Source organism: Narcine bancroftii, chromosome 10 (genome assembly GCF_036971445.1).
Source record: "Narcine bancroftii isolate sNarBan1 chromosome 10, sNarBan1.hap1, whole genome shotgun sequence".
NCBI lineage: Eukaryota > Metazoa > Chordata > Chondrichthyes > Torpediniformes > Narcinidae > Narcine > Narcine bancroftii.
In genome coordinates, this window is record NC_091478.1 from 58,158,882 (window position 1) to 58,179,309 (window position 20,428).

General features: G+C 41.5%; 1 protein-coding gene across 7 annotated transcripts in view; it reads right to left on the reverse strand.

Annotated features, from left to right (window-relative positions):
* vac14 (vac14 homolog (S. cerevisiae)) overlaps positions 1-20,428 on the reverse strand; it is a 416,406-nt gene that overhangs the window by 73,674 nt on the left and 322,304 nt on the right. For 6 of the 7 annotated variants that reach the window (XM_069901003.1, XM_069900996.1, XM_069900998.1 and 3 more), the window contains 2 exons: positions 15,937-16,111; positions 14,222-14,340 (listed from right to left, as the gene is read on the reverse strand). In XM_069901003.1, the coding sequence (XP_069757104.1) occupies positions 14,222-14,340; positions 15,937-16,111 (294 nt within the window). Of the gene's footprint in view, positions 1-14,221; positions 14,341-15,931; positions 16,112-20,428 lie in introns of all 7 variants that reach the window. The other variant, XM_069900997.1, reaches the window with a different exon arrangement.

A 20,428-nucleotide genomic window follows, 5' to 3' on the forward strand; every position in this document is an offset into this window, starting at 1 on the left:
TTTTCACTCATATAACATGCAGAAAATTGTAAATTGTGTAAAAATATTTTTGTCTAATGCGCATACGCATATAATGCATGGGTGTGGTGTAGTATTCTAAATTCCAACTGGCAAAAGCAATTTGTACTTAAATGGGACATGAGACAAAGCACATACCAGGATCTGCCACAGTTAATCTCCCGCAATTAACACCCAATCAACTTTCCCCAGCGGTGTCAATCTCCCGTTATATAGATGAGATCTTGCTGCAACACATTAACAAGCTTTGGAGAGGATTCAATTAAATAGATCGAAGACATGTTTCGGAGTTAAGTAGAATTTTAATTCTAATGTTGTCTCAAATCAGAGGCACTTGATACGTTACTCTTCCCCCCCTCAGGGACGGGTCTGGGCAATTAACATTGATAAGGTGCAGTGCATTAGCCAGAATGTCCTGTTTATAGGAATACCATGGCATTCAGTACAATGAGATATTCCCAAGATCAAAATTTCCCACACTCGCTATAAATTGCAGGTTCAACTTTCGCACACCCACCATTAATAGTGCATGTTCTTTCAACAATTAAAAATATTTTATAGCGCACACCCATATAACCCCCCGGGGTGGTGGGGGGAGGGGGGATACCTGGTTTGAAAAATACGTGTGTTATATGTGTAAAAATTCGGTAATTGGGTGGCAAGGGCCAGAAGAGCCTGTCACAGTGCTGTATCTCTAAATTAAAACCATCTATTTTTCTTGCATCCATGACCCTATCAGAATCTTTTGAATGGCCCTGTTAAGACCAAGGTCATGTCAGCATTAGTTGCCATTGTAAAAGCATTATGTTCAACTGCTGTTCCAATTGGCCTGAGGTCGGATCTGGTGGGATCAAGAAAGATTCCTGGCAGAATCAGGAAGGGCAGCAAGTACTCCCACAGCACTGCAACACTCCACCAACAAAGCTTACTCCTTATTTCCAAAGACCCACCTACATCAGCCCCCCCCCCCCCTACCCCACCCCACATTTCTCTGGAATGTTCTCACTCTCATGGCCATTAATCCCACCCCTGTTCGGTATTCTCCTACCATCCACTGATGTCCCCAAGACCGCAAGAAACTGCAGAGGGTTGTGAATGCAGTTCGGTACATCCCACACACCCCTCCCTCCCTTCCATCAACTCCATCTGCATTTTTTCCTCCTTGGAAAACCCCACGTTTTAAAAGAGTCACCCCACCCACTTTCTCCTCATTCCCACTGAGAAAATTAATATTTCTTTAACTCTGCACTTGTCTTACTTGTTGTACTATGTCTGTGATGTCTAGCTGGGCTGCACACAGACAAATTCGATACATGTGACTAGAAGCTTGAACTTGATGTGAGGAGGAATTCATAATTAACCTAAAAACCAGGTCTTTTTTTGTAATTTGGGAAGAACCCAGAGTAAACAGAGGAAATCCACATAGTGACGGAGAGAATGGGCAATCTCCTACAGGCAGCACTTGAGATTAGGATCAAACTCAACTGTGATATGGTCAGTGTGGAGGACCCTCCTCCTCTTGCTTCCCTGCACAACTCACTGCTGTATGGCTCCACAGTTCACATGAAGCTGATCACTGAAAAAAAAACACAGGCTGCTTGGATGCAAGGGCTGATCCTGTTCCCCAAACATGGAGCTTCCACTAAAGTGAATCTCCTGAATTTTAGCCAAAGGGCAGGAATGCCAGCAGATATTTCCTCTCCCTTGTCGAGGGGACACAACCATTTGCTTTACCACCTTTCTGGGTGAGATTAACTGCCACAGGGCAGGCTAGTGATGAAACCTGAAACCAGTCTTTTCTTTATGCCTGAACTCAGTCACAGTTCGAGACTTTTTTTTAGAACATTACAGCACAGTACAGGCCCTTCAGCCCACAATGTTATTCTGTCTTTTGAAAACCAACTCCTCAACAATCTAACCCTTCCACACACTCATATCCCTCTATTTTTCATATATCCATGTGCCTAGGTAAAAGACTTTTGGGTGTCCCTGCTGTTCCAGCCTCCATTACGACCCCTGCAATGCATTCCAGGAACCCACCACTCTCTAAATAAAAAAAACTTCTGACATCTCCCATAAACGTTCTTCCTCTCACCTTAAACAAATCTCCTCTAGTATTTGACATTGACAAATTAAATTTACCTCCACAAGTCAGACACGTGGGTGTTAAAATGTGGCTTCTTTGATCAGCAGAAGACTTTCATTAATAAAGTTGAAATAATCTCATACTCACAGACGAAAAAATATACTTCCCTCATTAATAAGTGGAATTCATTAATGAATATACCCAGCATCTGTCCCAGGAGACCAGAGATATTCTACATATGTAAATTCATCTTACAAATGCAATATCACTGAGAAATTAAGTGTCAAAGTATGATGTATTGATTAATGCAAATTTACTCTTTGATAGGTGATTATAAAGAGATTTCAATGGTGTTCTTTACATAAATGATCTGCCTTTCGTGCATAAGGTTCACCAATCTAGAAAGCTTAAAATGACAAAAATCCAAAATAAACGATTAAAAATAAATATAGAAATGATTAAGTTGCATGCTAGCAGAGAGAGTATTTGGTTGCAGGAATAAACAGTTTATTTCCAGAATAGTAAACTGATGCATCACAGAGATGAGTATTTACACTGATGACAGCTCAAATGGTAACTAACACGAGTATCCTAAGGTTGACAGCGATAGCAGGAAAGCCACATATCGAGGATAGATGGGTTAAGTGAGCATGAAAGGTAGTGGAAGGGGAAGAATATTGGGAAAGCACGAGATGATATGCCTACACTTTTAAAACATAGAAGGTGACAAACCTAGGAGTGCAGGGTGTGTTTGACTCTCTGTAGGTTCTGGAGAAGCTGGGGGCAAATGTTTGAGTGCAGCAGGCAATTAAATGCAACATTGGTCTTAACTGCAAGGAAACTGAAGTACAAAAGGTGAAGATGTCTTGCTGAGATTATTCAAACAAAACCTCATTTAGTGCACTGTGTTCCATGTTGTCTCCCTCGAGGACATATTTTACTAGAATCAGGATTCAGCGGAGGCTGATTCTGGCAAAGGGAGAATGAATGAGATTGGTCCATACTTATGAGAAGAATGAAAGTCTGTCTCCATTATCGTACACAAGGCTTTGTGGAGGGTTGACAGGTTAAGTACAGAGAAGCTGTTTCCTCATTCTGGAGAATGTAGAATTTGGGGACAATCTCAGTTAGAAACTGAACTTAGACACAGGATCAGCCCCAATCTCTCAAAATAATACGGCACAGTCAAGAGGCCCAAAGGCATATACTTGTTTCTATTTATCATGTTATGTTAATTTGTCTCAGGCGTCAAACATAGTTGAACAAAAGAAGCATCAATAATGCAAACTTTTTACAAGTAGCCAGGCTGTATTTTCAAACCAGGTGATTTCAAGAAAGCAGTTTTCTTCAAAATACGTATCACCCGGCTTTGACTCTGTTGTATAATAATCAACTTATTTTTTTCTCAATACATAATCGAAGTTTAATACTTTGGAGATTTAAAGGTGTGGAAAATTTGGGAGATTGTTTTAAAGAAGGTAAATTTTTATCTTTTGATCAGATGAGGGACAGTTATGGTATTGATAAGAACTCTTTGTTTCTTAATTCGATCTTTGGTAAAACATGTGTTTGGTTGAGATATGATTTTACCTGAAATGATTAAATTTGAGACTTTTCTTATGAAGGTACCAGAGAAGGGTTATATTTCATTTATGTATCAAATATTACAGGATGGTATGGATAAAAAGGGTTGGGATAAATCCAAAGGTAAATGGGAAGCGGAGATTGGTTTTATTTTTTCTGAGGATGATTGGTCAGATATTTGTTATGATAGTGTAACGAGACTGATAAATGCATGTTATGCAATGATTAATTATAATTTTTTACATCAATCATACTTAACACCTGAAAAACTAAAAAAGTATGGTTTTCATGAATCAGATTTGTGTTTTAGATGTGGTAACTCTGTTGGAACATTTTTCCATGCGGTTTGGTCATGTATACATATACAATCTTTTTGGAAGAAAATTCAATTGTTTCTAGAATACCTGTATAAGATTAAAATACCTTTAGATCCGACAGTATTTTTATTGGGTAGTTTGCAACCTCTGAACGGTTTGGGATTAGATAAATTTCAACTTGCTTTTGTATATTTAGCTTTATCTGTAGCGAAAAAATGTATTGCGAGTATGTGGAAAGATAAGAATATGATTGATATTAATAGATGGCAATAATGAGATGAAATATTGTTTAATAATGGAAAAAATCACATAAGTTTCGTGTGATAACTATAGTTTCTTTATTAATAAGTGGTTGTTATATTCAGAATATTTACATTTTGATTTACGTTGATTAGATCTTAATATGTATGCTTAATTTTTTTTCTTTTCTTTATGGCTCTCCTTAGGAGAGTTGGCTGAAGTGGTGGGGGGGGGGTTCTTTTTTTTTCTTCTTTCTTTTCTTTTTTTTATATATAAAATATAACGTTCATGTTTATGGTTCATTGTTGTATATGTTATTTACTATCTGTATTTTGAACGAATAAATAAAGTTTAAAAAAAAATAAACATCACCCCAGTATTGGAATCAGAGTGAAAAGAAATTAGTGTCATTTTTCAGTAAAAGTCTCCTAACCCGTTTGTTGAGATTAAAATGATGACTCTTACTGAGAAAGATTTTCATTAAAAGGAAAATTTGCATTCATATTGTATCCTGGGAACCCCAGTATTTCAAAGCACTTCATGTTTAGTCAAATAGGAAATTAGTTAGTTTCAATGTAAAAAGGTCTCAGATTTTGATAATGAGCTTGAATAATGTTGGAAGACAAGCAATGACCAGGAGAACTTCCTTGATTGTCTTTGAAGGACAGTACATAATGCTCCTTGAAAGCATCCACACCAGCAGAGAGTGGAAAAGAAGGTGTAATGATATGCTTACCTTCATTAGGTAGGGCATTGAGTATAAGAACGAGAAGACACGTTGCAGCTATGTAAAACCTTGATTAGGCCACCCTTGGGGTATTATGTGCAGTTCCAGCTTTGGAAAGGATACAGAAGAGTGCTGCCTAGATTACAGGGATAAGTTACAAAGAAGGCTGGACAAACTTGGGTTGTTTTCTCTGGAACATCAGAGGAAAAGTAGAAACCCGACTGAAATTTATAAAATTATTAGAGACACTGTCAGGGTAAACAATCAGAATCTTTCTTCCCAGGTAGAAATGTCACATACAAGAGTACACTCCCACCACTCTCTGTGTTTGGAAGTTTCTGCTCAACTTTTCCCCGTTCACCCTGAACCCATGTCCTCTGGTTTGTATCTCAATTACCCTCAGTGGAAAAAAGCCTATCTACATTTACTCTGTCTCTCCCCCTCATAATTTTAAATACCTCTATCAAATCTCTCCTCACTCTTCAGGGAATAAAGTCCTAACCTGTTTAACTTTTCCCTGTAACTCAGTTCCTGAAGTCCGGTCAACATCCTAGTAATTCTTCTCAGCACACTTTCTATCTTATTGATATCTTTCCTGTCGTTAGGTGACCAAAACTGCACTCAATTCTCCAAATTTGGCCTTACCAATATCTTATACAACTTTAACATAACATCCCAACTCAAGTATTTATGAAGGTCAATATGCCAAAAACTCTCTTCTCTACCTGTGATGCCACTTTCAGGGAATTATTTATCTGTATAACCTGATCGCTCTGTTCTACTGTACTCCTCAGTTCCCTATCATTTACCGTGTATGTCCTTTCTTGGTTTGTCCTTCCAAAATTCAACACTTCACCCTTGACTACATTAAATTCCATCTGCCATTTTTCAGTCCATTTTTCCAGCTGGACCAGATCCCTCCGCAAGCTTTGAAAATCTTCTTCACTGTCCACAGTACCTCCAATCTTAGTGTCATCTACAAACTTGCTGATCCAATTATCATCCAGATCATTGATATAGATGACGAACAACAATGGTGCCAGGACTGATTTCTGAGGCACACCACTAGCCACAGGCCTCTAGTCTGAGAAGCAATCATTCACCACTACTCTCTGGCTTCTCCCATTTAGCATTATTGAATCCAGTTCACTTCCTCACCTTGAATATCTAGCGTCTGAATCTTCCTGATTAACCTCCCATGTGGGACCTTGTCAAAGGCCTTATTAAAGTCCATGTAGGCAACATTCACAACCTTTCCTTCATCAACGTTCCTGTTAACCTCCTCCAAAAAGTCTATCAGATTAGTTAAATACCAGGGCTACTTTTGGAGCCTTTTTTAAACAATGTGAAACACCCTCCAATCCTCCGGTGCCACAATGTGGCTAAGGACATTTTAAATATTTCTGCCACGGCTCCTGCAATTTCTGCACTACCCTCCCTCGAGATTCAAAGGAATATCTTGTCAGACCCTGGGGATTTATCCACTGTTATTTGCTTTAAGACTATATAGGTTCTTATTGCTTTAATCTATATAGGTTCTATTGTCTTACTGCTTATTTTCCTTATTTCCCATGACACTACGCCTGTTTCCTGAGTGAACACTGATGTAATAAAAACACTTAAGATCTCCCCCATCTATTTTTGCTCCATACGTAGCCAGCCACTCTGATCTTAAAGGGGACCAATTTTGCCCTTTACTTTCCTTTTACTCTTCTTTTCTTGAAAATTTTATTAATTTTTTTTACATACATGTAATCATAGCCAAATGTAAAATACAATAATCAAATATTAATATCATCCATTATTATATAATGATATAAAACCTGAACACCCTCCCCCTTACGAAACCCCAAGAAAGAAATAAACAAGAAAAAGCATATAAAAAAGGAAAAGTAAGAAAAACAACAAATCGAAACCTGGTTGCCAGAGGACACCTCTCACCACACGGCTCTGACCATTTGTATCTTTTAATACTTCCAAGGAGGTTAATGAGGTTTTGAAGTTTAGAGAAAACATCTATAAATGAATTCCCGCAATTTGTAAATATGGGTGCCAAATTTTCAAAAATACATCATATTTATTTCTCAGGTTATAAGTTATATTCTCCAGAGGAACAGAGCCATGCATTTCTGCATCCATCGGTCCAGACCTAAATGGGTGTCTGATTTCCATGTCACTGCTATATATTTTCTTGCCATTGTCAACGTAATCTTCACAAATTCTTTTTGATATATAGATAATTTCAATTTTGGTCTTATCCCTTCAATATCACCTAGTAAAAACAACATTGGGTTTTGTGGGAATTTAATTCCTACAACCTGTAGTAAAAAAGTTGCTAAATGTATCTAAAAGGGGTTCACTTCAGGACAGGACCAAGAAGAATGTAAAAAAAAGAACCTATCCCCTGGCCACATCTAAAACACTGGTCTGATAAGTCTGATTTCAATCTATTTAACTTCTGTGGCGTGAGATATAACTGATGTAAAAATTATATTGAACACATCTATATCTAACATTTATTGTGTTTGTCATTCTATCTGAACATAACTCTGACTAATTTTGTTTATCTATGTTAATATTTAAATCTGTCTCCCATTGCTATCCCCTGTTTGGGAGTCCCCTTCTGCAATAAAATATACATAGTTAAAATAAATAAATATCTACTTTTGCTCTTAAAAGACCTGGAGAAACCCTTCAGATTTTTCTTCACATTGCTTGCCAAAGCAACTTCATGTCTTCTTTTAGCCTTCCTGATTTTTTAGACACCTCAAGTACCTCATTTGCTTCATGTTGCCTCTACCTGTTATACACCTCTCTCTTCTTCCGAACCAGATCCCCAATATCCCTCATAAACCAAGGTTCCCTATGCCTGCTAATTTTGTCTTCAATCCTGACAGTAACATACAAATTCTGTACTCTCAAAATTTCAGCTTTGAAGGTCCTCCACTTACCCAACACACCCTTGCCCGAAAACAACTTATCCCAATCCATGCAATCTAGATCCTTTCTCATTTCCTCAAAATTGGCCTGATGGGAGATTATGCAGGGAACAAAGGATATGGGTCATGAGCAAGCAGGAGAGATGCAGTTTAATTTGGTATCGTCCCACACAGATATTGCAGGCCAAAGGGATTGTCCCTGTGTAGTATTGTTCTATGTAACCCTTTTGTTGAACTGTCATTTCAGTTAGAAATGCTGTCTTTTCTCAGGCAAGCTTTGCATATATAGATAGATATATATAAAAAAACACTTGTAACCTCAGTGCCTCAAACCATTTCAGAGGCAAATTTAGTCCAACAGGAAATTAGCCAGTACGTACGTAAAAAGATCCGACCTTTTGATCATGACCAATCTACTTTCATGATGTTAGAGAGATTAGCAATGAGTGTAGTGTGGAGTAATTGCTTGACTATCTTTGAAAGACTGCCACATAATTCTCTCCTTCAAAGTGTAGTTGGACTACGATCATAACCTTAAGAGGTTAAATCAAAACGTTGATTTGGAATTTTGGCACAGTGCTGTCTCTCTCCAAGGTCATGCCACTTGAATTTTTTGAATGTCAACCTTCAACCTTGCCAAGGGGAAGGGATTTCAAATTTATCTTTATTTTGTTTTCCTTTTTTATTACTTTCTATTTTATCATGATGTTTGTACTTCTGAATTTCTACTTATAATCATTATAACTTTTTTTTACTATTCTGTCGCACAAACCATGATTGTATTGTTCATTTTTTTTCTATTGAATAAATAAAAATAATTTTAAAAGAAGCACATGTAAACAAATCAAGTGTAGATGGGCTCTGTGGAACATTGCACTCAAATAAATGCAGCCCTGCCAATTCTGAACTGAAATGCTGGGGGGTTTATATGGAGCAACACTGATGCTGAAACACTCTTCTGCTTCAGGGCTTCGAGTGTTAACCACTAAGCCACGGCGCTTCACAGGAGAAGCCTTTCAGCAACACGAAAAAGCCACAGGAAGGAATTCTGGTGTTAAATCATCGTCGAAGTGAACTGATTGGTCTCCGTTGAAAGGGCTTTGAGCTGAAAAGTTAAGTCTACTTCTTTCCAGCTGCTACCTGACCAGGTGCGTGTTTCTTGCACTTTCTGTTGCACATTTCAGTCCTCCTCAGTTTCTTTGATGCTCAAAAAGTGACCATCCTCTGATCTGAAATGGAGATCTGCACCCAGGTCCTCAACAGCAAGAAACTCAACAGGTCACGCAGCATCCATAGAAAGTTTAGATGAAGGTTTAGGTATAGATGAAAACATTAGTTATCCATTACTTTCTAAGGATGCTGTGTGACCTGATGAGTTTCTCCAGTGTGTTTGTGTATTGCACTCAACCCTAGTGTCTGCAGACTTTCCTGTTTAACTCCTCAGCTGTGACTTTTTGTTTTAGAATAGATTATTAAAAAGAACCACACTGTTGTTGCTCGAAACATACCTTATTTCTCATGGGCAGGTGCTTTAAAAGATGGTGATCAGGCTTCTTTTAGAACTGGTGAAGTCCGTCTTAGACGGTTGCTGGCTTGCTTCAAAGGGCAGGCCAGAAGCAACCTTGATAGGATGTTGGGAACAGCAGCAAGTCGGCCAGACCCTTCCTCAACATCCGATCACCTTTAGTGACACCAAAAGTAATGTAAACATTGAAAAATAAAATGAATTCAAACTCTCGTTTAAACTTACATCCACTGGAGCAGAGACCTTTAATTCTTGCTACCATCTTTGAGGTGGAACATTAGATTCTCAAGGCTGTAGAATAAGCAACCGAGGAGTGGGCTTTCCACATGCTCTGGATGTATTTATCCCTTTGGAAAAAAACAGATTCCAGGCTGGAAAGCACAGAGGATTTTCACATGTCACACACTGACTTGCACACCACTTCATGCAGCCATGGAAAAATCTACTTCAAACCAATAAATCGCAATAGAACTCATTATTAAATGCAACCCTAAAAACTGCACTGTAAGCTGTGCAACAGGAGATACATTGAAGGGGAATACACGTAATTCCTGGTCTTATACCACCACAGTCATTACTAACCCAGTCTGTTATTGGGGGAAACGAGAGAAGCTTGAATCTGTAGTGAAACACTCAGCAAGTCAAGCAGCATCCGTGGGAGAGGCTATTACAGCGCCAGCGACCCACGTTCAAATCTGGCGCTCTCTGTGTCTGCGTGGTTTCCCTCCGGATGCTCTGGTTTCCTCCCAATCTCCAAAAATATATGGGGTTAGTAGGTCGATTAGTACATTTGGACAGCACAGGTCTGTAGACTGGAAGAGCCTGCTACTGTGCTGTATGTATAAAGTCAAAATTTAAATGTCCACATTTTGGGCCAGAAAGATTGAGTGTGTAAAGGAAAGAGAGTTAGCAACAGGGTGGGAAGGGTGAGGCAGGGGCCGGTGGGATTTGGTGAACCACTGAGGAGTGAAGGATCACAGACAGAGGCAGATGCAAGAGAGAGAGAGAGAGGGAGAGAGAGAGAGAAAGAGAAAAAAGGATTGAGGAAGACGAGTCACACAGGGTAGGGTGGGCAATATGAAGAGACACAAGCTGCCGGTGCTGGAAGCTCATATGAAGAGGAGGTTACAATACAGACATAATGAAGAGACTTGATGAAACTGGAAGGGGGATGCAAGGGTAGAATCCAGTGGAGGAAATGAAGGTGCGAGGATAGAATTAATGGGGGCTGAGCATGTGTGGGTGTGGGTGGGAAAGGGGACAGAAATGGTGCGGAGGGGAGGGGAACAAGGAGAGAACAGAAGTAGCTGGGATGAAGACAGAGGAGACTGTATCTTCTGGATGGCTCTCCCAAGCACCTTCTGTGAGTCCACAAGAAGAAGCAGAGAACTCTACAGCACAGATACTGGTCCTTCGGCCCATTTAGTCTGTGCATGGCATCTGAATGACCAAGGCGGGAGGGAAGGCGAAAAAGACGGGCATGATGCACACACGTCAGGGTTTGGATCGTTTGCCGGGTGCCTGGCCAATTCTACCCCCAGCCTCACTTAGGGAGCTTGGTTGAATCATACCAGTTAATTCAGCACAGAGTTGAAAAACGCTGCAGGTAAAAACTGCACAGTTCCAACTAATTGATAGTGCGCTCAGAAATAAAAAGGCAAGTAGTTTGTCCAGAGCTAATAAATGTCTGACTGAATAGATTCTGCATTTTCACAGGCTGCTTTTACCTATAAATGGAAAAGATAAAATGCTCACAGAGCAGCTGTTGGTGTTAAACGTTTTTTTTTACCTTACAGAGGCAGATTTTTCTGCCAATTCTGGTCTTGTCTTGCCTTGGGGAAATGTACAGTCTGGGCATTGTCAGGACCTGAGCCCGTAACTGTAGCAATGAATGCAGCCAGCAATTGTTGCAGCAGGTGGTGCTGCTGTTGCCACCTCCTCTGTCTCTGGCGAGCTTCAGCATCTCGGCCTCGATCTTGAGCTACGGAGCTGTCTGCATGGAGTCCATGTGCTCTTCCTGAGATCTGGGGGGGTGGCTTCCTCCCACATCCCAATGACGTGCAGGGTGGATAGGTTGATTGGCCACTGTACCATTACCCTTAGTTTAGGTTGAGTAGCAGGAGAACTGGGGCTAAGGTGATGGTTATGTGACAGGATAGCTCACAGGAAAAATTAGTGTGGGGGATGTGATTGATAAGATTGGTCAGAAAGCCAAATAGCCTCTCTCGAAGTAAACACATTGAAGGCCCTGAAAAATGTGTCATATCCCTACCTGCTTAACATGTGCTCTGTGTATGGGTCTCCACTTGAGCTTCCTGTAGCCAACCATTTTAAACCTTCCAACCATTGCTACAGTGACATGTTTGTCCTTGGCCTCAGCCATTGCCAGCGAGAGGCCAAACGCAAATCTGAGGAACAACACCAACATTCCACTTGGAAAGTTGTTAAACATATGGCATGAAGGTGGAGAACTAGTGGTCTTGATAAAAGGTGCCGACTCAAAACACTGACTAGCCACTTCTCTCCACGGTTGCCGCCTGACCGGCTGAGCCCCTCCAGTAGCTCGTTTCTCACTCAAGATTCCAGCGTCTGCATTATTCTTGTGCTGCTCTTCACTGGCAAAGAACAGTTGGTCTGATTCTGTGCAACATAGTCCAAGTAATGGATTCTGTGAATCCAAATGACCCACACTCTCAATAATTTACATTTGCTTTCAATGCCAAATGTAACATCCATTCAGTGCCAGAACAGACAGAATCTGGGTGGACGACCAAGTTGCTTGCTCTAATTTTGTTGGTGGTTGATGGGAGAACAAGGTTGAGCATTTTTGTTTTTACAAGAGAGTTCTGTTTTTACAAGAGAGGATACAAATAACCTCCCAAGGATGTTGGGAAACATAGAGACTAATGCAAGGGAGGAACTGAAAGAAATCAGTATCTCTAAGGACATGGTCTTGGGGAAATTGATGGGATTGAAGGCAGATAAATCCCAAGGGCCTGATAATCTACATCCTAGGGTACTCAAGGAAGTGGCCATTCAGATAGCAGATGCTTTAAGAATTATTTTCCAGAACTCGATAGAGTCAGGATCAGTACCCATGGATTGGAGGGTAGCTAATATTACCCCACTATTTAAAAAGGGGGGTAGAGAAAAAGCGGGGAATTATCGGCCTGTGAGCCTTACATCAGTAGTGGGCAAATGATGGAATCCATTATTAAGGATGTAATAGTGGAGCATATGACTAGCAGAGAAGGGATCGGACGGAGTCAACATGGATTTACAAAAGGTAAATCGTGCTTGACAAATCTATTGGAATTCTTTGAGATGGTGACAGGTAAAATAGATGGGGGAGAGTCAGTGGATGTGGTGTACCTGGACTTCCAAAAGGCCTTCGATAAGGTCCCGCATAAACGACTGGCTTCCAAAATCAAGGCTCATGGGATTGGGGGCAAAGTATTGATGTGGATTGAGAACTGGCTGGCAGATAGAAGACAGAGAGTTGGAATAAACGGCTAATTTTCTGAGTGGCAGACGGTGACCAGTGGGGTGCCACAGGGATCTGTACTGGGACCCCAGCTGTTCACAATTTACATTAATGATCTGGATGAGGGGATTGGATGTAATATCTCCAAATTTGCAGATGACACTAAGCTAGGAGGGGTTGTGTGCACGGAAGAGGGGGTCAGGAAGCTCCAGTGTGATTTGGATAAATTGAGGGACTGGGCAGATACATGGCAAATGCACTACAATGTGGATAAATGTGAGGTTATCCACTTTGGTAATACAAACCGGAGGGCAGATTACTATTTGAATGGCAATAGATTAAGAGATGGGGAAGTGCAGAGAGACCTAGGGGTTCTTGTGCACCAGTCACTGAAGGTGAGCATGCAGGTACAGCAGGCGGTTAAAAAGGCAAATGGTATGTTGGCCTTCATATCAAGAGGGTTTGAGTATAGGAACAAGGATACCTTACTGCAGCTGTACAGGGCCTTGGTGAGACCCCACCTGGAGTATTGTGTGCAGTTTTGGTCACCTTATCTAAGGAAGGATGTTCATGCAATGGAGGGAGTGCAGAGGCGATTCACCAGGCTGATACCTGGAATGGCAGGAATGACTTATGAGGAAAGATTGCGCAAATTGGGATTGTACTCGCTGGAGTTTAGAAGATTGAGGGGATCTCATAGAGACATATAAAATTCTGGCAGGACTGGACAGAATGGATGCAGATTTCCAATGATGGGAAAATCCAGAACCCGGGGCCATGGTTTGAGGATAATAGGCAAACCATTTAGGACCGAGATGAGGAGGAATTTCTTTACCCAGAGGGTGGTGAATCTGTGGAATTCATTGCCACAGAGGGCAGTAGAGGCAGGTTCATTAAATATATTTAAGAGGGAATTAGATATATTTCTTCAGTATAAGGGTATTAAAGGTTACGGAGAGAAGCCGGGGACGGGTTACTGAACTTTAAGATCAGCCATGATCTCGTTGAATGGCGGAGCAGGCTCGAAGGGTCGAATGACCTACTCCTGCTCCTATCTTCTATGTTTTATTCCACTGGAACTATTTTCAAAACGTCAATGGGAACCTGACAGTGTTCACCTAAAACATGTAGACAAGACCTTGCTTTCAAACCACATTCAGAAGGGTCTGTTTGTAAAATTGCCAGAGCAGGCTGCAAGACCAATAATGCTCCAGGTTAGAATGCGCAACTTTCTGACTCGAGGCCCGAGCCTTTCCAATAGAGCCAAGCTGCCCATCTCCGAGGGTAGGCTGAAAGGATACAATTTCTGAATGAGATCATAGGCGTGCTTGTAGTTCTGTGTGAGGAAACAGAGAGAGACCGTGGCGACAGGATTGTGACACCAGGAACGATACAAGCCACAGAAGAGATTGCAGCTTTCCTGTAGGTAATAAAATATTAGGAAAGAATGAGTAAAAAAAAAACCATGGCATCTTCAAGCTACAGATTCAAACTATGGGGAAGAGCTCAGTAATTAAGGGCCATTGCAAAGCTCTCTGTCTGGACATGACACAAAAGGAGCCTGTCTACTTTTGTTTAGTTCTGGTAGCCTCATTGCAGGAAGGATGCAGACATTTACTAGGATGTTGCCTGGAATGGAGAACATGAAGCAAGGGTTACAGAGTCAGGGCTTTTCTCTTTGGACTGACGAAGGATGAGAGGTAACTTAATAGTGGTAATTAAGATTATGAGGAGGGAAAGATGGAAAGCCAACATCCTTTTCTGGGGTCATAATAGCCAGCACCAGAGGACATCTGCTTACTGTGAGTGGAGGAATCTTTTTTACACAGAGAGTGATGGCTGCCTGAAATGCATCACTGGGTGTGATAATGGAGGCTGGTACAAGAGGGACATTCAAAAGACTCTTAGATTGACACAAGGATGTAAGAAAAAAGGAGGGTTATGGGTGTGAGGTGGGAAAGGATTAGTGTGTTGTGGAGTAAGTTTACATAGGTCGGCACAGTGCTCTATACTGAACGTCAAAGACTGTCTGTTGTGATAGAGGTTTGTGCTCTGTAGATGGTCTCCTTACTTTAAAGAAAATTAACCTTCTTATACAAATCAATTTTCTTCAATGGAAGTAAATATGCAGATGCTGGGGTTGAATGCAACACACACAAGTACTTGAGAAACTCAACAGGTCATGCAGCATCTGTAGGAAATAAAGGGTAATCAACATTTTGGGCCTGAGCCCTTTGTCAGAATCCAAGGATGCTGCTTAACTTGTTGAGCGTTCCAGAACTTGGTTTTTATTTTAGCTTTCCAGCATCTGCAATTTGTTATTGTTTTTTCACATACTTATTGTAACTTTCCATTAACAAGAAACAGAGGACGGAATAGCAAGAAAAAGTCGAGGACTTGGGACTCCAGTTGAACACAGAAAGGCAGCCTTGACTTGGAAGCAGGCAATGTAATAGATTGCCGCACAGAAAATGAGGTGGCAGTCAGACAGGGTGATGATGTTACATCAGACAGAATGATGATATTTAGTTAAACAGGGTGAAAATATTTAGTCAGACAGAGTGATGATATGTTAGACAGGGTGACGAGGTTTAATTAGATAATATGATGATATTCAGTTAGACAGGGAGATGATGTTTAGTCAGTCAGGGTGATGATGTTTTGCAGACAAGGGCGATGATGTTTAGTCAGTCAGGCCGATGATGTTTTGCAGACAGGGCGATGATGTTTTGTCAGACAGGGCGATGAGCTTTCAACAAACAGGGCAATGATATTTAGTCAGACAAGGTGATGATGTTTAGTAGAAATAGAAAACGACAAACACCTTTTTACTATTGCTCTCTGGCCTAAGATCAGCTGACTCACACCAAGCCATGAGTCCCCTGAATTAGCTGTGTTACCCAGACAGCAGTTAGTGGAGAAAGGCTGATGCATTTTCTGATCCAAACATCCTGACTGAACCCTATCTATACACCTACATAAGCCAAATCTGTGAGCCCTGAGAAGTGGACCTCACCGTGGTACGCAAGTCCTTCAGCTGGTTTCGAAGCTGGAAGAGTTCAGTTGATGTTAAGAGAATGGAGTTCAGTGTTTGTACCATGGTTGAAGCAAATTTCAGGTCTTCTTCCCGAAGGAGGATTTCAGCCATGGAATGGAAGATGTTCTCAGCATTTAACAGGAGACATAGCTGCCTGAGGATTAAAAAGGGAATATGTATCAGCACAGTAAACATTTAATAAACAAGTTGACCCTTAACACCATCAACCACAGTTTATGGAGCACTTTTAACACTCAATATGCTTTGTAGGACTATTCAGAGATAATTCAACTTTGACATTTACTAGGATTGGCACAGGTTGGACAGTGCGTATGCTTGGAATTTCATAGTTTAGGGTCTTGTCCATTCACAGATGCTCACCATAGCTGGGAGACAAATTAGAGCAACAGAGGGGATTCTGTATACTGGCTTTGATGATCTGCCCAAAGGCAATTACAATAATGCCATAAAAGCATTGCAGTGTCTGTAATCCACCTACTGTAGATGTTGCAATGGCAATACACCAATGAACAAAGAGGAATGAGAGGAATACAGACAAGTGATGGAGGAACTTAGCAGGTCACGCCGCATCCTGATAAGTAAAAGGTGACCAATGCTTCAAGCATGAGCCCATCGTCAGGAATCTGGAAAAACAGTCAGAGGCCTAAAAAAAAGATAGAGAGAGGGGGAGGAGGAGAGGAGGGAGGAAGGAAGAGGAGCAAAGGCTAACAGGTAAGAGGTAATAGGTGAATAGAGGTGGAAGGGAAAGAAGCTGAGCTATGATGAGGGAGAGAGAGCAGAGGGCTAAGACAGGGACCTCTCTGATAGGAGAAGGAAAGGAAGTGGACGGAGAGCTGGAGAAAGTGAGACAGAGGAAAAGGAGACCGGAGGAGAGGGATAACGGAAATTGAAGTCTGATTGGAAACCGTTGAGATGGGATATAAGGCGCTGGTTCCTTCAATTTGCAGGTAGCCTTGATTTGGCAGAACAAGGCCACGGACGGATAGATCGGTGTGGTAATGATGTGAGAGGCAGCAGGGAACATACATTCCAAAGCAGGAGATGAAAAACTGACAACTAGTGAGAGACAGTCAAAATATTATTCCCTGGTTATAAATGTCACACCCTCAAGGGGCATGCATTTCAGACGAGGGGTGGAATTTAAGGGGGCAAGTTTTTTCACAGAGAAAGTGGTGGGTGCCTAGAATGTGCAAATGGGAGTAGTGGTGGTAGCATCGTATAGTCATGTTAATGAGGCTTCTAGATAGGCAAGAATTTGCAGGGAATAGAGGGATATACATGATTCCATGTTCTAAATGCAGCATGTTGTCTGACAACAATCGATTGGATTAAATAGAAACGTGTGTTTGAATAATTTTGCAAAATGTCCTTGTAGAGTTCGTTGAAAGAATCAAAGAATTGTTGATCCAAACCAAGGCTTTTATTAGCAAAAGACAGGAGCTCTTCACAGGTGGCCGACCAGTCCGGAATGATCCGACCTGGCTAGGGACACACCCTTTAAGGCCCAGACAGTAGGCGTGGCTAAGCTCTCAGCCAATCGCTGTAAGCACAGTCTAGATACTGTAACTATATACACTATATACATTGGTGATAGATCTGTACTATCACAGTCCTCGTACCTGCAATCAAATACGCACTAAAATAAAATGTTGGAAAAGTACAATTATATGCAAAATGTTATCATGCTGTGGCAGCAGTTAAAGGGAATAATGTGGAACTGCAAACTCTCCTGCTGAGTTCTCTGTGGGGCTAAAGCACTCTCTCTTGCTGGCTGGAGTAAAGGAAGGTCAAGCCAAGTCTCTCTCTCTCTCTCTCTCTCACTCACACACACACATACAAGCCCCTTTTAAACTTGCATCCCACTAAATCGGTCTTTCAGTGTCCCGGGCGAGGAATGGCGTTTCTTTGCTGTTCACACTTGACCACTCTTAACTGGGACACTGCATTCATTCACACACGCAAGAAGTCATCCCTGGGGTTAGGACTGTTCTATCTTCTACTGGTGATGTCATGACGCCATGGTGGAGTTGCCCTAAATCCTGATCAATGTATTAAGATCTTATATTTGAACAAAATTAATCGTACCTAATTAAGCTGTATGTACAGCACAGTATGAGCCCTTCAGCCCCTGTTGTTGATGTGCCAACCTATATAAACCTTTATAAGGAACTGTGGGCAAGGGCTAGCAATAAATAGCAATAGCAGACAATTTTTAAACAGCGTGGGAAAATTGGTAGTGCTATCACGTACAATTTATAGAGCTTGGGATAGTTGGTAGAACTATAGCTCAAAATTTATACAGTTTGGGAAAGTTGGTAGTGCTATCGTGCACAATATGTAAATACTGTGGGAAAAAGTGATGGTGGACCTGCCTTCCAGAATTCTGCATGGCAGAGAAAGGACTGTACGCATAGCTGCAAGCACAGAGCACATGAGGGGTTTCTCTGCCGCACGGCATTCTGGGAAGTCAGGTCTGCCATCGCCTTTTCTCACTGTCTTTATAAATTGTGCACAATAGCGCCACCAATTTTCCCATGCTGTTTAAAAATTGTCTGCTATTGCTATTTATTTCCTTTCTCTCTCTCCCAATGTGACTTTCCCACAGCAAAGTTTATATCTTCATTTTAATCTTTTCTTCCTTCACATTCCTGCACTCATGCAAAAACTTGGGTCATTTCTATCCCAGAATGCAATTGCCCATTCTATACTTGCCTGATTGCTACAGATGCCAGGGATTGTACCGGGGTCGAGGTAGTCAATCCCTGGCATGAAACGTCTATTCCCACACCGGCGTTGAGAAGATTTTCCTTTCACACTCGACCCTTTTTAGGCTGATTGGCCGTAAATTCCTAGGAACACTTGCAAGCGTGAAAGGGGCCCCACACACACACATAATTGTCCATGCACATAAACATATATTTTAAAATAAATATACAGAGCCCTCCATAATATTTGGGACAAAGAAACTTTTTCCTTTATTTGCCCCTTTACTCCACAGTTTTAAATTTGTCATCAAACAATTCACGTTCACATCGAAAAGGGACTGGTATTTTAAAGAAGTCCTCCACTACTGATAACAGGAGAATTCTCATTATAATAAACAAAAATCCCTAAACGTTTGTCCAAGAGACCAGAAACACTCAGGGGGCAGGTGTGGATATGCTAGTGACTACTGTCTGCAGAAGACTTCATGAACAGAAATACAGAGGCTATACTGCAAGATGCAAATCATAGCAAAAATGGTATGCTTTGGATCTTGGGCAGTTCCTTTACATCTCCACACTTTTCTCTTGCCATCCACACTGATACAGGTTAATCTTGGTCTCATTTGCCCACAAGAATGTTTTCCAGAATTCTGCAAGCTATTTTAAATACTTCTTAACAAACTACAATCCAGCCATCCTTTCTGTGGCTAACTAATGATTTGCATCTTGCAGTGTAGCCTCTGTATTTTTGTTCATGAACCCTTCTGTTGACAGTCCTGGGTTGTGTGTGCAGGATGCACCTTTCAAATCTCAGCCAAACCTACCTGAGTAATCGCCAACCCGGCGATTTAAAGGGGATCCCACCCCTGCAATGACATGGTGAGTGATGCGTCACGCAGTCAGTTCCCTTTCTATTTTAAAATTCTCCTAAATGCCCCATCAGTTACTTCCTATCGGTCACGCACCTCCCACTCCCAGCCATCAGTCATGCTCCCCACCCCCACAAGTGACGCGCCTCTCCAGTTCATGGCCACGGCTCAATGCGGGAGTGCGGGAGTAATGCCTGTCTTCCTTCCCCATAATCCCCTAATCCCCCACACCGCAGGAACCGCTCTGCCAGCACCATTTTGTGCCATTGTCACGATTGTGGCAGCGCCCTCCCCCCCCGATCATGGCAGCCCTCACCTCCGCTGTTCTGGCAGCAACACTTCAGCCAGGGGTTTTCCTGTGATGCACACAAGCGCTGACGTCACCAGAGTAACCAGGTCTGCCATTTCCCCTTTCAATGCGCTGGAGCAGGATGCTCGGTTAAGTTTTACTGGGCCCCCTGACAATCTCTGAGGTAGGTCTGGGTCCCTGCTGGATTTTTAATGGGTTGACCCAATAGGACCCTTTCAAATAGCCATGTAACTGGCTTGTCAACCGAGGAAATTGCCCGATTAACCCCATTTTACATGAAAATTTGAAAGGGCCTATTGACACATCTACATCTGCCTCCTGTAGAGTGCTTCTGATCTGTTGGACATACATTTTGGTATTTCTTTCATTGTGATGAGAATTCTTCTGTCATCAGCAGGGGAGGTCTTCCTTGGAATACCAGTCCCTTTTCGATTACCGAACTCACCAGTTCGCTCTTTCTTCTTAATGATATTCCAACTGTTGATTGTCATAATCCTAAGGTTTGGGTGATGTCCCTTACTATTTTATTCTTGTTTTTCAGCCTCATAACAGCTTCTTTGACTTTC